Genomic DNA, 18,744 nt, shown 5'->3' on the forward strand with positions numbered 1-18,744 from the left:
TTTGATTTTGCAAAGGTCAGGGTCACAGTTCATGACAGAAATCCTTGAACAATGTAATTGTTTATTTTGATAGTTGACAGTTGGAAGCCTGTGATTTTTTTTATGTGCTTCTGTTTCTTTTTAGTTGTGTGTGTGTGTGTGTGTGTGTGTGTGTGTGTGTGTGTTGTCAAAGAAAGAAAGCCCAGTCAAACAGTGCATGTGAATGTGATGTCTGTGATAGTTCACAGACACAGAAGCTGTATATTACATAGAACATTACAACAATGCCAACAATAATGAATGGAAACATGGCCAGATAACATCTTTTTTCATCTGTATAAAGGTTCAGATCAGCATTTTGTAGATTGTTGCCTTTAGTCAAAACATGGGAACACATGTGTGTCACATAACACTGTTCATTTTAAGTTTTACTCTTGTGCTTTTTTTTTTTTTTTGCTTTTTTTCCCCCTTTTAATTTTTTGTCCATATTAGAAATAATGCAATACTCTCAATTTTGGGTTTTGCAATTTTTTTGTTTGTTTGATACATTACTCGCTTTTGTTTATTTATTTTTCTACAAAGCAGAGCAATCAGTTCATGCTTTTTTTTGCTCGGCAATATTTTGAACTGTTTCAACATGACTACGCATTATAACATTGTGTTCTTCAACAATATTTTGATGAGCTTTGGTAATATTTATCATTTCTTTGCTGCTTACTTGTGTTCCTTTCACAATAAAGTTGGATTGAAATGTACACGCAGAAATTACTTAAAATCTTTGTATGTTTTTTAGTATTCCTCAGATTTAAAGGTTTCACATTTTGGAATGATAACACTGCAGTGATGTTCATTTTCAAGCCCAAAAGCAACCATTATTTTGTTGTAATTAAGATTATATTTCATGTTTGTGTTAACTGACATTGATACATATGTCACTGACTTTTTTGTTAGAAATTCAATTTACTCTCACCCAATTCTTTACAACATGTACAGCATATGTCACAAGGATGAAATGTGGTCGTGTACTTATTTCTTCTTTTTTCTCAACACTTGACTGTATCCTGGATCATCACACTGTGTCCAGAATGATCCCATCAAACACAGTGTTGGAGCATTTAGAACCTTGTTATGTTTTTTTTCTCTACACTTGACTGTAGCCTGGATCATCACACTGTGTCCAGAATGATCCCATCAAACACAGTGTTGGAGCATTTAGAACCTTGTTATGTTTTTTTTCTCTACACTTGACTGTAGCCTGGATCATCACACTGTGTCCAGAATGATCCCATCAAACACAGTGTTGGAGCATTTAGAACCCTGTCATTTTTTTTTTCTCAACACTTGACTGTATCCTGGATCATCACAGTGTATCCAGAATGATCCCATCAAACACAGTGTTGGAGCATTTAGAACCTTGTCATATTTTTTTCTCAACACTTGACTGTATCCTGGATCATCACACTGTGTCCAGAATGATCCCATCAAACACAGTGTTGGAGCATTTAGAACCCTGTCATGTACTTTTCTCAGCAGTCTGTACAGGGATTGAGATTCTGTTTTCATGAATCAGCTTTTGAGCACAAAGTGTATTCCATCACATCTGTTCAACATCAAACAGGTTACTGGACAGTTGACCAAATGTTCATCAAAGGAAGTCCTGTCACAGAGTATGTCTGTCTTTGTTGTTAGAACAGTGATTTTTTGACAAAATCATTGTTAATGGCACACACATCTTAATGTAGCATTAATAAATTATCACAATAAGCAGTAGCAACATAACAGTATATTTGGTACATCAAATGCATCATCCACAGAAATAGCTTAGTATACTTCACACATTGAATGCATCATCTGTAGATCTATATGCAAGTGCAATAGCGTAGTGTATTTTGAAGTTTGGGTCAGCACTGTGATGATATGTGTTTGTGAATTGTGTGTGTCTGTGTGTTTTTGTTATCTAGTTTGGAATGGTTTCCATACTGTTATGGACCAGTGTATGGTTCATCTTAGTGGCTACCTTTGTGATATTTTGTGCATTATATCCTCATGAACTTGTCCGTGTGATATATACTGTTTTATTTTTATTCCCCATTTTCCTTTGTACTGTGTGTACTGGTTTGTCCCAGTCAAAATCCTGTAGAGATAACCAGTTTGATCGGAAAACACAGTCCTGTAGAGATAACCAGTTAGATCGGAAAACAAAATCCTGTAGAGATAACCAGTTTGATTGGAAAACAAAATCCTGAGGGGATAACCAGTTTGATCGGAAAATAAACACACCTGCAGGGAGAAGAAAAGGAAAAAAAAGAAAAGAAAAAAGAGAAAACTTTACAGATGAGCTCTCCCTGGCAAGAGCAGCCTGAATTTGACACACAGATATCTTTTTTGACAAGATCGATACTGTATTGCTCAGACAAGTGCTCAGGAATTATCATTTATCAGAAGACCAAAGAGCAGTTTTTGTAAGAATATTTAGAGACTATCATAGAACCGTAGCACAGAACACAACACTGCTGGCTTTGAAGAATAATGTTGAAAGTCCAGTCTGAAGGACCCAAACAGCAAAACAAATAATAATAATGATGATAATAATTTTTTTTTTCAGCACTATGATTCAGGCTGAAGCAGGCCATATGTGCTTTACAAATCCAGTACTTGAAATGAATTGAATAAGATGAAAAAGAAACATAAAATAATTGTAAAAAGTCATAAAAGGACTTCATTCACACCATGAAAGCACAATTTACAAAACCGAAATAACTAAGGTTGTGGGTCTGTCTGCAAGCAGAGCCCCTGTATACAGAAATGGTGTAAAGATTAATCAATATAAAGTGTGTGCATGTCGGTGGAAATGTGAGATGTAGAAACCTGACCACCAGGACTGGTCTCTTTTGAAATTAGTGATGATGTCAGAATGGGAGCCTCCTTAACACAAACTGAAAGGGGCCAAAATGTCATGTCTGTTCATTGTGCTGTGGATACATTCATAATAAACTAGACAGGCAGGAGACAGATATGGTTGAACTGATGAAGTTCATAACCCTTATGCCCTCCTTTTCTGTTCATTTTAATTGTGGTTTTTTTTTCTTTCCAGGCGCTTTTCTCAGTTCTTTTCTCCTCTATGTTTCATTCTAAAGGTACTGTTGTTAATTTCGTGTTTGCTGTCATACCTTACCCTTGACATTCTCTTGTCACAGAACAGAATTGTCAGCATGATGTTACAACAGTGTGTGTGTGTGTGTGTGTGTGTGTTACTTTTTGTGACAACAGATTTCTCTGTGTGAAATCGGGCCGCTCTTCCCCAGGGAGAGTGCTTCGCTACAGTTCAGCGCCACCCATGTGTGTGTGTGTGTGTGTGTGTGTGTCAGAAGGAGAGAGAGATCTCAAGTGGCTCCACATGTGACTGTGATCCCCAGGCTTTTGGACTGTCATGCATATCATTTCTATACCAATCAAGCCATGTCCACCACAATGATTTTGCTGTGCTGCTGGCATCCACAGGTATGTGTGTGTGTGAAGGACATCCAGTCCCAAGGACATGCACAACGTGATGTAACAATGTGTATCATAATGCGCGGTACTGCATGGCACTGCACCTCACTGGACGAATATTGGTTCCGTTGTGTTGTCACGGTAATGCCTTGTATTATTTCTGTAACATCGTGTTTCATCATGGTTTGTGCTGTCTGTTGGTTTAGTCTTGTGTATGTTGTCACTGTAATGCCTTGTATTGTTTCTGTAACATCGTGTTTCATCATGGTTTGTGCTGTCTGTTGGTTTGGTCTTGTGTATGTTGTCACTGTAATGCCTTGTATTGTTTCTGTAATATAGTTTTTCATCATGGTTTGTGCTGTCTGTTGGTTTTGCTCAATTATGTTGTCACTGTAATGCCTTGAAATGTTAAGTAATAATGATAGTATTAATGATAATAGATACTTATATAGCACACTATCCATAAATCTGCTCTAGGTGCTTTACAACACACTTTTGTTAATTACGTCAGTGTAAACATACATACTCCAAAATGTGACTAACAAACTACACACACACACACACACACACACACACACACACACACACACACACACACACACACTGCATATACACATGTTAACATATATATGTACATTGCAGCTGCCCTCTACAGATACACCCACATTGGCACACACAAACACACATGTACAAACAAACACATGGACACACAGAGCCACCCAGACATGCACGTGCACGCGCACACACCACACACACACACACACACGTGTGTGTGCATGCAATCGAACATATGAACACACACAAATACATATTAATGGTATCTGTAGCAAAGTGTTTCATCACAGTTTGTGCTGTCTGTTTCTAATCATGTATGCACTGATCCACACAGGTAGATGCTGTTGTAATGATAGTGTGCAGTGTGATATATTTTGTAAGGATTTTTTAAACATTTCTTTTGCATTCATGGGCTGCAGTGACTTGTGTTCACCTGTTCCTGTCAGTGGGCTTTGACTCTGTTTTTACTGTGGATTTCACCTGTTCCTGTCAGTGGGCTTTGACTCTGTTTTTACTGTGGATTTCACCTGTTCATGTCAGTGGGCTTTGACTCTGTTTTTACTGTGGATTTCACCTGTTCATGTCAGTGGGCTTTGACTCTGTTTTTACTGTGGATTTCACCTGTTCATGTCAGTGGGCTTTGACTCTGTTTTTACTGTGGATTTCACCTGTTCATGTCAGTGGGCTTTGACTATGTTTTTTACTGTGGATTTCACCTGTTTCTGTCAGTGGCGTGATAGTTCAGTTGGTAGAGCAGAGGACTGTAGAGGTGTTCAAAGCAATCCTTAGGTCAGTGGTTCGAATCCGCTTCGCGGGAAATTTTTCGTTGGGCTACGCCGCTGGTCAGGCATCTGCTTGGCAGATGTGGTGTAGCGTATATGGATTTGTCCGAACGCAGTGACGCCTCCTTGAGTTACTGAAACTGATGCTGAAACTGTCAGTGGGCTTTGACTTTTTTACTGTGGATTTCACCTGTTCCTGTCGGTGGGCTTTGACTGTTTTTTTTACTGTGGATTTCACCTGTTCCTGTCAGTGGGCTTTGACTGTGTTTTTTACTGTGGATTTCACCTGTGTGGGCTTTGACTCTGTTTTTACTGTGGATTTCCTGTATGGGCTTTGACTCTGTTTTTACTGTGGATTTCACCAATGGATGCTTTGGGAAGGAGGGAGGGTGGGGGAGAATCAAGCATCAAAGCCATGAACATTTCAAAGAGAATGGTGAGTGTCCAAATTTGATGAACACAGAATTCACATATAAAACACTTGGTATTTTTTGACAGGTGTCAACGCACACAACGACATTGTTTTGTAACGTGACATGAAAACAATTTTGACATAGTACACTGTGACTGAGAGAGAGAAATCTGATGAATGTTGTTAGCTCCAAGGGAATCCATGATTAGTGTGTGTGTGTGTGTGTGTGTGTGTGTGCATTTCTTTGTTTGCATGTCAATATGACTAGTGCATTTTCTCATTAATAAGAATGTTTTCACATATAACACAAAGGATTTTTATGGATGCTTAACTGGAAGTTATATATATATTATAAAGCAACAATTATCAGTCATTCTTACAAACGTACTTTACATGATAGAAAGTGATGAAAAAGTACTACAGCTATCAATGGAAATTCCTGCACTACTAACAAAAAGTTTCATATTGTTTGATATTTTCTTGTGGTCATATACATGTACATGTGGACTGGGTTTTGTACAGTTTATGTTTCAGCACAAATTTAGCTGACTTAATTCTTTCAGCTCTAAGTTTCTGTGTGAAAAGCACTTTACAGTGCCATTTGTTTTGACTCAACGCTCTCAGTCGTATGACTTAATTTGTGTCAAAAGGATACAGTAGACTTGTTCTGTATCTATCAAGTGTTGTAACAATGTGAAGAAAACACTGTTAAAAAAAAAAAAAAAGTGAAAAAATCTCTCTTTGAAATGAGCCCTGGATGTGGACGGAAGTGGCCTGATGGCAGTGAACAGTCTTGTCGCCTAGAGTCACCTATGGCGGCGAAAGAACTAAGCATGTTTCAGGGGCCAGAGGGAACAGTTGGATGGGAACTTGCAATTTGTTCACTGTTGTCTATCTCTTTCATTTTGTTTTACAGAGTGATTAACTCAAGCTAACTGTTAACGTTATACGTCTGGTCATGGAACATACTTGGCATGAATGTTTTGCGTCAAATTTCTGTGAGAAAAGAGATGATGTTATTTAAAAAAAAGAAAAGAAAAGGAAAAAAGATGGTAACATAAACTAATACTGTGTTTCAAGTATGTTTTGTTACACATGCAGGGAAAAGTGTTGTCTATTTTGTAGCTAGTTACAGTGTGTGTGTGTGTGTGTATGCGCGCGCGCGCGCATGTGTGTGTATTTCTGCTGGTGGAGGCATTTATTTTTATGATGGAATGGAGAGATTGGCAGTTCCAGGCATTTGTTTAAAAAGAAAAATTAATGTCCAGATTTTTCCCCCCTGTACACCATACTAGTGTATCTGGAAGAAACAGGATTATTTGACACACACACACACACACACACACACGTGTGTGTGATTTGGCAGAGAATACTTCATTTCTTTGCACCTGACATTGACTTGAGTGTTATGTTGGAGCCTTGTCAACATATCACAGAGATGTTAATACACTGCAGAGATATATATCTGGTGCTTGTGGTCTAAAAGCTGGTCATGATAAATTATATGCCATTATCACTGTCACTATTGTTGCATTTTGTCAACAGTTTATACAGAATAGTTATTTCCTGCCTTGCATGTGTTTGTAGGAATTTGTTGTTGTTTTTGTGTTTTGTCTTCGCTTTTGTCATAAATCATTGCAAAAAATGGATAGAAATGATTTTACCATGAAAGGATATGATTCAATAAAAATCATATTGTTTCTTAACAGTGGTTTTCCAAATCTAGCTTGCTATAGATGGCCAGAAAATGATATTGTACTTACTGGTATATTTTACTTCAACAAACCTGTATGAAGAGCATACCATTGCCAGCTTGATATTGCATTGCAAGTTGCATATAGTCGTGTGTCAGTGCACAAGGTAAGGTTGGTTCAGGTAATGTGTTGACTCTCATCAAGAGGAGAGCAGGCTGGTACAATGAAGTGTTGTGTTGACTGTGTGTAAGTTACATTTCCCAGTGTGAGTGAATTTCTTTCCTATAAGATCTTTGAAAGGTGGAGATATTTTCTGATCTCCCAGGTCAACATGTGTGCAGACCTGCAAGTGCCTTAATCTATGTATTGTGTACATGTGAGAAAAGATAAAGTACACACATGAAAGGTCCTTTGATACACATCAGCATTATGCAATTTATTGACACATAAACACACCCACTTTTGAAAGCAGATAATGGCTGCCGTAATGGTGTGGTGAAACAGTATGCATGAAAAGTCTTGTGGGTGAATGTGATAATCACAGCCCATGAAATGATAGGACAAAAAACGACAGACAACAAAATCCCACATCTACACACAAAACGTTGTTAGGGACAACCATTAAGCAGCCGTTCCTCAAGATTGAATGGAAGGGAAGACAAGTCCCTGATTCAGGCAGGATTCAAACCAAGGACTTTTTGCTCTGGAGTACTTAACCACCAGGCCAACACTCCACATTTTATCTTATGGGGCACGGCCAGTCTGCCTAAACTGCATAATGCCTGTGTCTGTGATATTCCTGCACTTGTCTTTGCTACAAACTGTGTGAAATGTGATGGTCCAGGGACTGTAGAAAAACACTGCAGTGCAGTGTTCTGTAGTCTGGCCAGAAACTATTGAAGATTATTTTGCTATGTCCTGCTTATTGCCAGAATGTGTTGCACAGCACATGCCTATGTTGAGATGTTTCTGTGTTAGTCTGCGTTATGTGCAAAGTGCATCATCCTTCAGTTTACCAATGGCCTGCTTGCTCTGTATACATGTAGAGATCCCGTTAATCTTTTTGCTATGCTGGTGGCACTTAAAACTCATCCACATTTATGGTTTATTTGGGGAAAAAAAGCACATTCACAATCATCTGTTTTGTTTCACAAGCAAAAGCTCTACTGATGGGTGAAATATTAGCAGTTGTAGGTGTGAAAATGGCATAGTTGTAACTGTGGAAGTGTCACTTGTGCTTGTTTGATTGTTTTTATGCTTGGGTTGCATTACTTTTTCCATATTGGCTTACGTCTATCAACAGAGTCTGTATAATAACCTGTTTTGACTGTGAATGTTTGAATGACAAGACTGAATAGTACGGATTATATCAGGAACTACAAAAGCTATGAGGAGACAAGCTCATAGTAATTGTAACCACTGATGAGACATGTATTGATGTGTATACAACCCAACTCCTGTGTTAGGCCTTTGAAACAGTAAGAAATAGATCTGTGTCTGCGTCAGTGTTAAAATAAAAAACAAACACTCTCATCTCTTTAGATATTCTTCTCCATTTTAGCCAGAAGACTGATGTATTTTCTCTTGCTGTTCTTCTCTGCATTAATTTCTGTCTTCTGTCTTGACATTACTCACTGTTTGCTTCATAACTATCCACTTCATTGTTTATGTTTGTGTGTGTATGTCTTTGGTTTTACTCTGTAAGTGATAGTGTGTTTGCGTGTGTGTGTGTGTGTGTGTGTGTTCTGGTTTGTCGAAAATTGTTTTCATGATGATTGCTTTATAGTCATAGTTATTTTATACACTGATTCACTTTGAAGCAACACAGATAACTGGGCAAAGCAGTTATGAATTAATACATCTCTACACATGGCAAGTCCACATCTGCATGTAGTCTGCTGAACTTGAGTATGCATAGATAAAGGTGTCTGACAGTCTTATAAAGATATGGTTTCCCAGATTTTTGCTGTTGTTTTTGTTTGTGGTGGTGGTAGTAGTTGTGTGTGTGTGTGTGTGTGTGCAGTGAAGCACAATCCTTACTTTATGTGATAGTTTGTTCAACTGTCATACACATTATGTTTTGAGACATATTGGTTCTTTTGACGATTTGGCCATGTTCCCTTCCTCTACAAACCATGTCTTTCTTTGGTGCAAATATGTATTGCATCTTTGTTGATTTTTAACCTCTAGGTTAGTTTAGTTTAGTTCTTTTTGTTTTAGGTGAATGCAGATTCTTGATTTATTTTACTGAAGTACATTTGCATCCGTACCACATATCATTTGTTTTGATGGATTAATATTTTGTTGTGGATTTGTGTTCTGATAAAAGAAGATGTTGGTTATTGGATATGATTGGTTATTGTGTGGTTTCAGTTCTATCAATGCAAGCATTCTGCAGTCCTGTTAAAGAAAGAAAAAAGAAGATGCTGGTTATTGGATATGATTGGTTATTGTATGGTTTCAGTTCTATCAATGCAAGCATTCTGCAGTTATGTTAAAGAAAGAAAAAAGAAGATGCTGGTTACTGTCTATGATTGGTTATTGTGTGGTTTCAGTTCTATCATTGCAAGCATTCTGCAGTTCTGTTAAATAAAGAAAAAAGAAGATAATGGTTATTGGATATGATTGGTTATTGTGTGGTTTCAGTTCTATCAATGCAAGCATTCTGCAGTTATGTTAAAGAAAGAAAAAAGAAGATGCTGGTTACTGGATATGATTGATTATTGTGTGGTTTCAGTTCTATCAATGCAAGCATTCTGCAGTTCTGTTAAAGAAAGAAAGAAAAAAGAAAAGGATGGAAGACATGTATATTCACTTGCAAATTGAACTGGTTTCTTTGAATGTATTTCTGGGCACTTATGTACACATTATGCATGTTTGGCTGCATGCACATCAACATACACACAAACATGCACGTGTGTGCACACACGATCATACACACACGCACACACACACACACACACACACACAAATGTGAACATGAACACAAGCACACACAAACACATCACATGTAAGGATATGTATCACAGAATGCAGCCTCACTTTTTTCGTGTGCCATTTTGATGACCCGTCTTCATCATATTTTGAAGAGAGGAGAATTGCTAAGGGAGTGCATGTTGGTATGATTCACATAACAGACAGAGAACATCAGTGGGTGTAGTATTGGTGACCCAAGCCTCGATTCTGTTCACCACTCTAATGTGAGTCAGTGAGACCAGGTATTTGTGGAAGAAATGCACATAAATTGTGCGGAATGTTTGCGTTAAAAAAATGATGACATAGTGAAAACAAAAACAAACTTACTTATACGATCTACAAGTCTATCAACGAACACTGTCTATGGAAGCAATCTAACCTCTATGTGGAATATAGACAGTCTCATGATGGTTTTACAGTTTTTTACAAACAGCAAGCTCCCTGCATATGTCAGAACCACCCAGTTATGTAAAATGGTGATGGACAGAATCCGGAGGGAGGAGACGGATTCAGAGAAAATGACAAAGGGGTATTGATATCGTTTTGCGTCTTCGTGTATATTCCTTCCACTCTGTTCAATTATGTTTGCGAGAGATTTCACCTTGGGGCAAAGAAAGGAACGATTTTGCTTGTGTTTTATTTTTAGCTATTTTTTGCTCGTTTTGCACGGGGACTGACATGAAATACAGATGATTAGAAGAGTGCTGATATTTGCAGTCCCCTTCCACCCACCCCTTCCTGTGTGCGGATCCACACTTTTGTAACTATTTACAGTGTGACTTTGTGTCTCAACATGTACACAGTATTTCATTGGAGCCGGTCACAAAATGATGTGGTAAGCTTTTGATGTGATACATCGTGGGTTTGATGAAGGTGTTTACCATTTTTCTGGCCTTTGTATATGTTTCTTTTTTCCACTGTCAGACCATTGTTGATGTTGATTTTTCCCCTCTCCATCCTTTTGATGTTCTCTATTGTTTCTTTTTCCGGCACTTGTAGATGTTATCTCCCCTTTCTCCAGCACTTGTAGATGTTATTCCCCCCTTCTTCAGCACTTGTAGATGTTATTTCCCCATTTCTTCAGCACTTGTTGGTGTCCTTGACCTTTCTTCAGCACTTGTTCTTTTTCCGTTCTCCAGGACTTGTAGATGTTCTTTTTCCCTTGTCTAGCACGTGCAGGTGTCTTTTTCCCATCTCTAGCACTTGCAGGTGTCTTTTTCGATTCTTCACCAGCTGCGTATGTCCTTTTTTCCCATTCTATAGCACCTGTAGATGTCCTTTTTCCTTTCTCCAGCACCTGTAGGTGTTCTTTTTTCATTCTCCAGCACATGCAGATGTCCTTTTTCCATTCTCCAGCACCCGCAAATGTCCTTTTTCATTCTCCAGCACCTGTAGATGTTCTTTTTTCCATTCTCCAGCACCTGCAAATGTCCTTTTTCATTCTCCAGCACCTGTAGATGTCCTTTTCTTGCATTCTCCAGCACCTGTAGATGTCCTTTTTCCATTCTCCCGCACCTGTAGATGTTCTTTTCTTCCATTATCCAGCACCTGTAGATGTTCTTTTTCCTTTCTCCGGCACCTGTAGATGTCCTTTTCTTCCATTCTCCAGCACCTGTATATGGTCTCTTTCCACTCACCAGCACCTGTAGATGTTCCTCTCTTCGGTAATTGTAGATGTTCGTTTTCCTGTTTCCAGCATTTGTAGAAGTTGTTTTTCCTTTCGCTAACTTCTGAAGTTCTTTTTCCCTTTCCAGCACTTGTTGCTGCCCCGTTTAATTTACCCAGCACTTGTGTACATATATCGTTTTCCCTTTATCCAGCACGTTCTTTTTCCTTTCTACACGTGTGTTATCCTCCCACCCCATTCTCTCTACCTCACCCTATCTGGTTTTTCCCCCAGTGATATACTGACAGATGTCAAGGTTTTACTTTGGAATTATTTCAGCAGTGTGTTGGATGACCACTACTTTCTGGGCACATTCCGCGTGTGTGGGGGTTGTTTTGTGTGGTCACATCAGTGTAAATAAACATGGCTTTTCTTGTGGCTTGAACTTTTTGTGTGACTGTGACAAAGTATATTAAAACGTTGTTTGTTTAATCTCTCCCTCTCTTTCTCTTTCTCCCTCTTTTTCGCACGCCCCTATCTCTTTGTCAGAAGTGCAGGAGAGAGAGAAAGAGAGAGTTGTTACGCTGCACAAGTTAACAAATCGCGCTGTTGACAAAATCTGTGTAATAATTGCTCACTGCACGTCATAACGAACTAAAATAGACTCTCTTCCATCTGTTATCTGGTCTGAGAAATCCTGAAATGCCCCAATTGAAAACGTTTCCAATGGCAGTGCGTATAAGGGTTTGGAGCTTGAAGCGTAAAGAAACGTTTTCACTGTACGGAAGGGTATACAAGTTTTCAAGTTTTCCTTCTCCGTATCCTTTAAATGGAGTCTTCCAGTTCATCCATGCACTCTTATCATTGGAAGTGATTCTTAAATTCTTTTACAAACAAAACATTGAGGGGGGTGGGGGGGGGGGGACAATTAAAACGCTTCTCATGATGTTGCTTAAACTTCCGGTTCCTTTTTATCCTTTTGCTAAGAGCATTGAAACATTTAAAATTTGAAGAAGAAAAAAAACGAAGAAAGAGTTAAAAAGCTTCTCACGATGGCAGTAAGACTTCCCGTTTATAAAACTCTCATCCACAAGCATCAAAAACTGCCCCCCCCCCCCCCCCCCCCCCTTTTTTTTTTTTTTTTTTAAGATATCGTAAACTGTGGCTTCATTTCCAGAATTTCAAACACACAGAAGTAACTGGACGTTTTTTCACACACAGAAAATGTGCAATTTTAAGCTAGTCCTTTGAGCATTTCTGTCACCAGAAGCTCTTGGTGTTTCCATTTTTAGCGTGGTTTCTGAAGCAGCGATACTCAAAGGGAATTAATTCTTTCAGATCCTGGAGAAGCAGGATCCTGTAGTGTCCCTGGAGTCGTGGTCTGCACGTCGTGAAGGCCTGATGTGTGGAAAGGGCCGAGGCTATCAGAATTGTGGCGACAAAGGACGAACAGAAAACGCTGCAGATGAGGAAAGGCAGGAAGACAGAACGGGAAAAGGAGGCTGGACAGAAAGGAAGACAGGATGAGGTAATGAGATGAGGAAAGGCAGGAAGGGGGGGGGACAGAAAGGAAGACCGGATGAGGTGATGAGATGAGGAAAGGCAGGAAGGAAGACAGGATGAGGTGATGAGATGAGGAAAGGAAGACAGGATGAGGTGATGAGATGGGGAAAGGCAGGAACGACAGAAAGGAAGACAGGATGAGGTGATGAGATGAGGAAAGGCAGGAAGGAAGGACAGAAAGGAAGACAGGATGAGGTAATGAGATGAGGAAAGGCAGGAAGGAAGACAGGATGAGGTGATGAGATGAGGAAAGGCAGGAAGGAAGACAGGATGAGGTGATGAGATGAGGAAAGGCAGGAAGGAAGACAGGATGAGGCAATGAGATGAGGAAAAGCAGGAAGGACAGAAAGGAAGACAGGATGAGGTGATGAGTTGAGGAAAGGCAGGAAGGACAGAAAGGAAGATAGGATGAGGTGATGAGATGAGGAAAGGCAGGAAGGAAGGACAGAAAGGAAGACAGGATGAGGTGATGAGATGAGGAAAGGCAGGAAGAAGGGACAGAAAGGAAGACAGGATGAGGTAATGAGATGAGGAAAGGCAGGAAGAAGGGACAGAAAGGAAGACAGGATGAGGTAATGAGATGAGGAAAGGCAGGAAGAAGGGACAGAAAGGAAGACAGGATGGGGTAATAAAGTTGCAGGGACGGACGTTTGCTTTCTGGTGGGTCCTGGACACGTGTGTCACCAGTGTCTGGTTCACGGCAACGCTGTCCCTGATGCCACGGTCCGTCTGATTAACTCCCTCATTCCTGGCCGCTATGCAGTCCACTCTGGTGCTGGCAACAATGCTTTGAATTGTCTGATTAACTCCTTTATTCCTGGCCGCTATGCAGTCCACTCTGGTGCTGGCAACAATGCTTTGAACTGTCTGATTAACTCCTTTATTCCTGGCCGCTATACAGTCCACTCTGGTGCTGGCAACAATGCTTTGAATTGTCTGATTAACTCCTTTATTCCTGGCCGCTATGCAGTCCACTCTGGTGCTGGCAACAATGTTTTGAACTGTCTGATTAACTCCCTGATTCCTGGCCGCTATGCAGTCCACTCTGGTGCTGGCAACAATGCTTTGAACTGTCTGATTAACTCCCTGATTCCTGGCCGCTATGCAGTCCACTCTGGTCCTGGCAACAATGCTTTGAACTGTCTGATTATGGATGCTGATTTCTCAGTTAATTCATTTGTTCACACACACACACACACACACACACACACACACACACACACACATTAATTAGTGATTTTAGAATCTAACTAGATCAGTATCAACATATGAAATTACATGTCATAACAATTTCAACAGATAAGAAATGTAGGCCAAAGAAAGGTAGCAGTCAGATGGACAGAGAAACAGGTCATCACTAGTGGGGGGTCGTTGTCCACCTGGAAGCCCCAGGCACGAAGCACGGTTCAAATTAACTTCTGACATTTCCTTTGTCATATGTCTACATCTGGTACTCGTTTGACGTATCAATCAACAGTGAGCTTTAACAGATGTAAACAAAGCACAACAACAAGCTTACTAATTTTCGCTGTAGTGATTATTATGAAGTATGTATTCTGAAAATGTTATGGTGATGATGTTGAAGAGGAAATTCGACCTTCTGTGCAAGGGTGAAAAAAAAAAGCAAAAAAAAAAAAAAAAAAAAAAAAAGCTTACTAATTCAAAGTTTTCCTTCCAGATTAAACTTCGCACTGTTCGAGCACATGTGTAACGTCCCGTCCCACGATTTCTCTCACTTTGGGTTGCGAGAAAGTGTGGTAAAATCGAAGACGGCGGCTAGGCCATATTCTTTAGAACTACACGTAAGTTCACGTCACCGAATACAGCTGTTTGTTAACTAAACCTCATCGTGTTTTTAATTTTTACATTGTTTCCCGTATCAGTGACAGTGTTGATATTTTCTTTTTGCAAGTCTGTGAAATAATCACTCCCTTGACCTTTTAAATCATTCAAACTGGAACAGCAAACGTATTTGTATTTGCATCTGTCTGTTTCTCTGTTTCTGGGGAAAGATTACAAAACTGTACTGTTTGTGTGTGTGTGTGTGTGTGTGTGTGTGTGTGTGTGTGTGATCGTCCTTTGTTTTTGTTCATACTTCTTTTCTTGTTTGGTCCTGTATTTTTTTTTTAAAAAGAACCTTTTTTTTCGTTAATTTTATTTCTTTATCTTACTATTTCATTTCATTTGTTTGTTTGATAGTAGATAGTAGATTCCTTTAGCAACTCATTCAAAATAGTTTTAACAAACTGAAGATCAGGTTCTACACAGGTTATATGCACATACGTCTTTGAAAGACTGGAAACAAGCTGCCCCCCTCAGTCTCTAAAATATTGATCGGCACCGGTTCCAGACAATCTCTGATCCTTCAAATATTTCTGAACAAATTGTGTACCCAGACAGCCATTCATTCGACGTTAAGATTTTCAACTTCTGCTGAATACCCGAAAAATGAAAGTTGCACCCTTTAAAATCTAAGCATTCAGAAAATCTGGGTTTTTTTTCTATTATAATTATACTTTGGCTTTTGTTTTTAAAGCACAACATCACATCAGCTTCAGACGACAAGAATAGGCTCGCTTATCTAAAAATGTATTCTTTTTGACGACTGTTATAATGGAAAATGTTTTAACTGAACACGGCAGAATCGCGATTTGGAGGTAAAATGGCTCCCATACACAATCTTAGGAGAAACTGAATTGTATCAGACTGGTTTTGCAACGTCATTGCAAGAACAAGACACTCTTCTGATTGCACTATTCAATTTGACTACAGTTTGATATTTGCTTCTTTTTTTTATTTTTTATTGTTGTTGTATAACTTGTTCTCCTTTGTTCTGATTTCCGTTTTGTGATTTGTCTTATGACACTGTAATGTCAACCTACGTCTTGAGTGTATTCATGAGCAATATAATCAGATCACGAAAGAGCGTGGTACAGACATCATATAAAAGTGATTCAAAACTGTTCAACTTGTATAAAGGTGCTTTCAATCTGTTCACCTTTTTATAAAGGTGCTTTCAAGCTGTTCATCTGGTTTTAAGGTGATTCCAAGCTGTTCATCTGGTTTTAAGGTTATTCCAAGCTGTTCGTCTGGTATAAAGGTGATTCCAAGCTGTTCATCTCGCATAAAGGTGATTCCAAGCTGTTCATCTGGTATAAAAGTGATTCCAAGCTGTTCATCTGGTATAAAAGTGATTCCAAGCTGTTCATCTACCATAAAGGTGATTCCAAGATGTTCATCTGGTATAAAGGTGATTCCAAGCTGTTCATTTTCTACATAGGTGATTCCAAGATGTTCATCTGGTATAAAGGTGATTCCAAGCTGTTCATCTTGTATAAAGGTGATTCCAAACTGTTCATCTTGTATAAACGTGATTCCATACTGTTCATCTGGTATAAAGGTGATTCCAAGCTGTTCATCTGGTCTAAAAGTGATTCCAAGATGTTCATCTGGTATAAAGGTGGTTCCAAGCTGTTCATCTTGTATAAATGTGATTCCAAGCTGTTCATCTGGTATAAAGGTGATTCCAAGCTGTTCATCTTATATAAAGATGATTCCAAGCTGTTCATCTGGTATAAAGGTGATTCCAAGCTGTTCATCTGGTATAAAGGTGATTCCAAGCTGTTCATCTGGTATAAAGGTGATTCCAAGCTGTTCATCTTGTACTATAAAGGTAATTCCAAGCTGATCATTGTGTATAAAGGTGATTCCAAGCTGTTCATCGTGTATAAAGCTGATTCCAAGCTGTTCATCGTGCATAAAGCTGATTCCAAGCTGTTTATCTTGTGGAAGTTCCATCAGATCGCCACGTGGGTGTCGTTCTTTGCTTTTGTTGTTTAGATTTGTCGGTTTGTTCGTTTGATTTTTTTTTTTTCTCGTGTTTCTGGTTTGTGTTTTTGTTCTCCACTGTGTGTGTTGTCAGGAAATGATGAAAGTGACCATGCACCCACCAACCATCACCCCCCCCCCCCAGCCCCCCTCCCTGTACCCCCAAACAAAGCTTTCTATACGGAGTGAAACCTATGTATGTTATTCTGTCTCTTCTCTTCTCGCGTCATTATTACGAAATGTATTGTATCTATATCATTTAGCCCTATATTTATGTATATTGCGAAGAACTGATACAAATATTTGAAAAAAAGAGAAACAAACTCCTGACAAAAGAAGAAGATGGTGGGGTTTTTATTTTATTTTATCAGAAATATGTTCTTTTTTTTGTGTTCTTTTTTTTATATTTTTTTTAATCAAATGAAAATGAACACACATCCCACCTCTCAAACACGACCCACATGGTAAATGGAATATTTCGAACGAGAAAGACTGCATAGTTGTGCTTTTCTGGAATGTGTTAATTTGTTTCTGGGATAACGTAATAAAGAATAACGTCTTAGTTTTTGGAATGGTCATTCGATTGAGTATTTCATTTCGTTTGAAAGAAAAAATGTCATTTATATCGGACACGTGAACGAAATTACTTGCCTTATTCCTGTGTGAAATAAAAGAGCTTTGGTTTTAACACAAAAATGAGATAACTGCACAATGAATACCCATACATGCAATTACACGTTTTAACTCTTTCCATACGAACGGCGAAAGAGACGACGTTAACAGCGTTACCCCAATTACCATCATCAAAATATTGCAAGCGGAAGGCTCTTATACTGAAGACGTGAATGTTGACAAAGAATACCACAATTCTGACGACGGAAGCTAAAGGTTGGGTCATTCAGACACCCACTGGACATCCGAGGGTCTGTGTAGAGAAGAGGACTGGCCGTACTGAGTGAGTTAAATGTCGAAAATCTTCCTTTGAAAATTACAAAACATACGTGATTGGGGCAATATTTACGCTGTATCCGGAACAACATGCCTTGCAATATTCACAATAGTTACACTTGATCGTGTAACAGTAACCATGCTGGACCTTCCAACAACCCGACTCTGAGATGTTCGATGTATTCTTCATGGTGTGCGAATGAAACCGAGCTCCTGTGAGCTCGAGTCTTTTTACGATATTTTGGATCCATGCGAAAAAGAAAGGAGAAAACTTTATTGTCAACATAATTATTTTCATTTATTTTCCTCATTCTTCTTGATATTATTCGTAATCATCGACATCATCGCTATTGTCTTTTCATCATCACGGAGGTAGTGAAACATACATTTACATATCTCACGGACGAACTTATGATCAGTCAAAATAAACATCACTCACACGTGCGCGCCACACCGCAACACGTGACCTGTATCGTCAACCCTGCGGCACTCACTCTAAGCCATGGGTTTCAGGTTCAATATTAAGGACGTGTCAAACTGTGTGCACTGATCCAAATGAGCTACACTACATCTGCTGTAAAAAAAAAATAAATAAAAAAAAGAGAGAAAAAGAAAAAGAAAAAAGGTGAGGGTGGGGTGGGTCGCAGGGGTGGCAGGGGTAGCAGAAGACACCTAACCTTGGCATAAACCCAACTGAACAGGCCTAGAAGTTAAGAGAAACCGTCCTACAAGATGTGAAACCAGTGTCGGCCCCTGCCATCGTCTCTGGAGGTTTTATCCAACAAAGATGCGTCTGTGGCTTTATGTCTCTTTCAGTCAGCCGCCATCTTTCCCGCAGATCGGAGAGCCAACCGATGGATCACACGGGTCCTTCCTGACGAGGATATTTCAACGGGGGATGTGACGTAT

At 39.2% G+C, this 18,744-nt stretch overlaps 1 protein-coding gene across 1 annotated transcript; it reads right to left on the bottom strand.

Annotated features, from left to right (window-relative positions):
* Positions 1-7,448: 7,448 nt before the first annotated feature.
* On the bottom strand, positions 7,449-11,535 carry LOC143283903 (uncharacterized). The gene is made up of 2 exons (XM_076590316.1): positions 11,406-11,535; positions 7,449-11,374 (listed from the first exon to the last, which is right to left on the bottom strand). Exons 1-2 carry the CDS (start codon positions 11,490-11,492, stop codon positions 11,117-11,119), a joined length of 345 nt encoding a protein of 114 aa, XP_076446431.1. The 5' UTR covers positions 11,493-11,535; the 3' UTR covers positions 7,449-11,116.
* Between the last annotated feature and the right edge of the window lie 7,209 nt (positions 11,536-18,744).

This window comes from Babylonia areolata, chromosome 7 (genome assembly GCF_041734735.1).
Source record: "Babylonia areolata isolate BAREFJ2019XMU chromosome 7, ASM4173473v1, whole genome shotgun sequence".
NCBI lineage: Eukaryota > Metazoa > Mollusca > Gastropoda > Neogastropoda > Buccinidae > Babylonia > Babylonia areolata.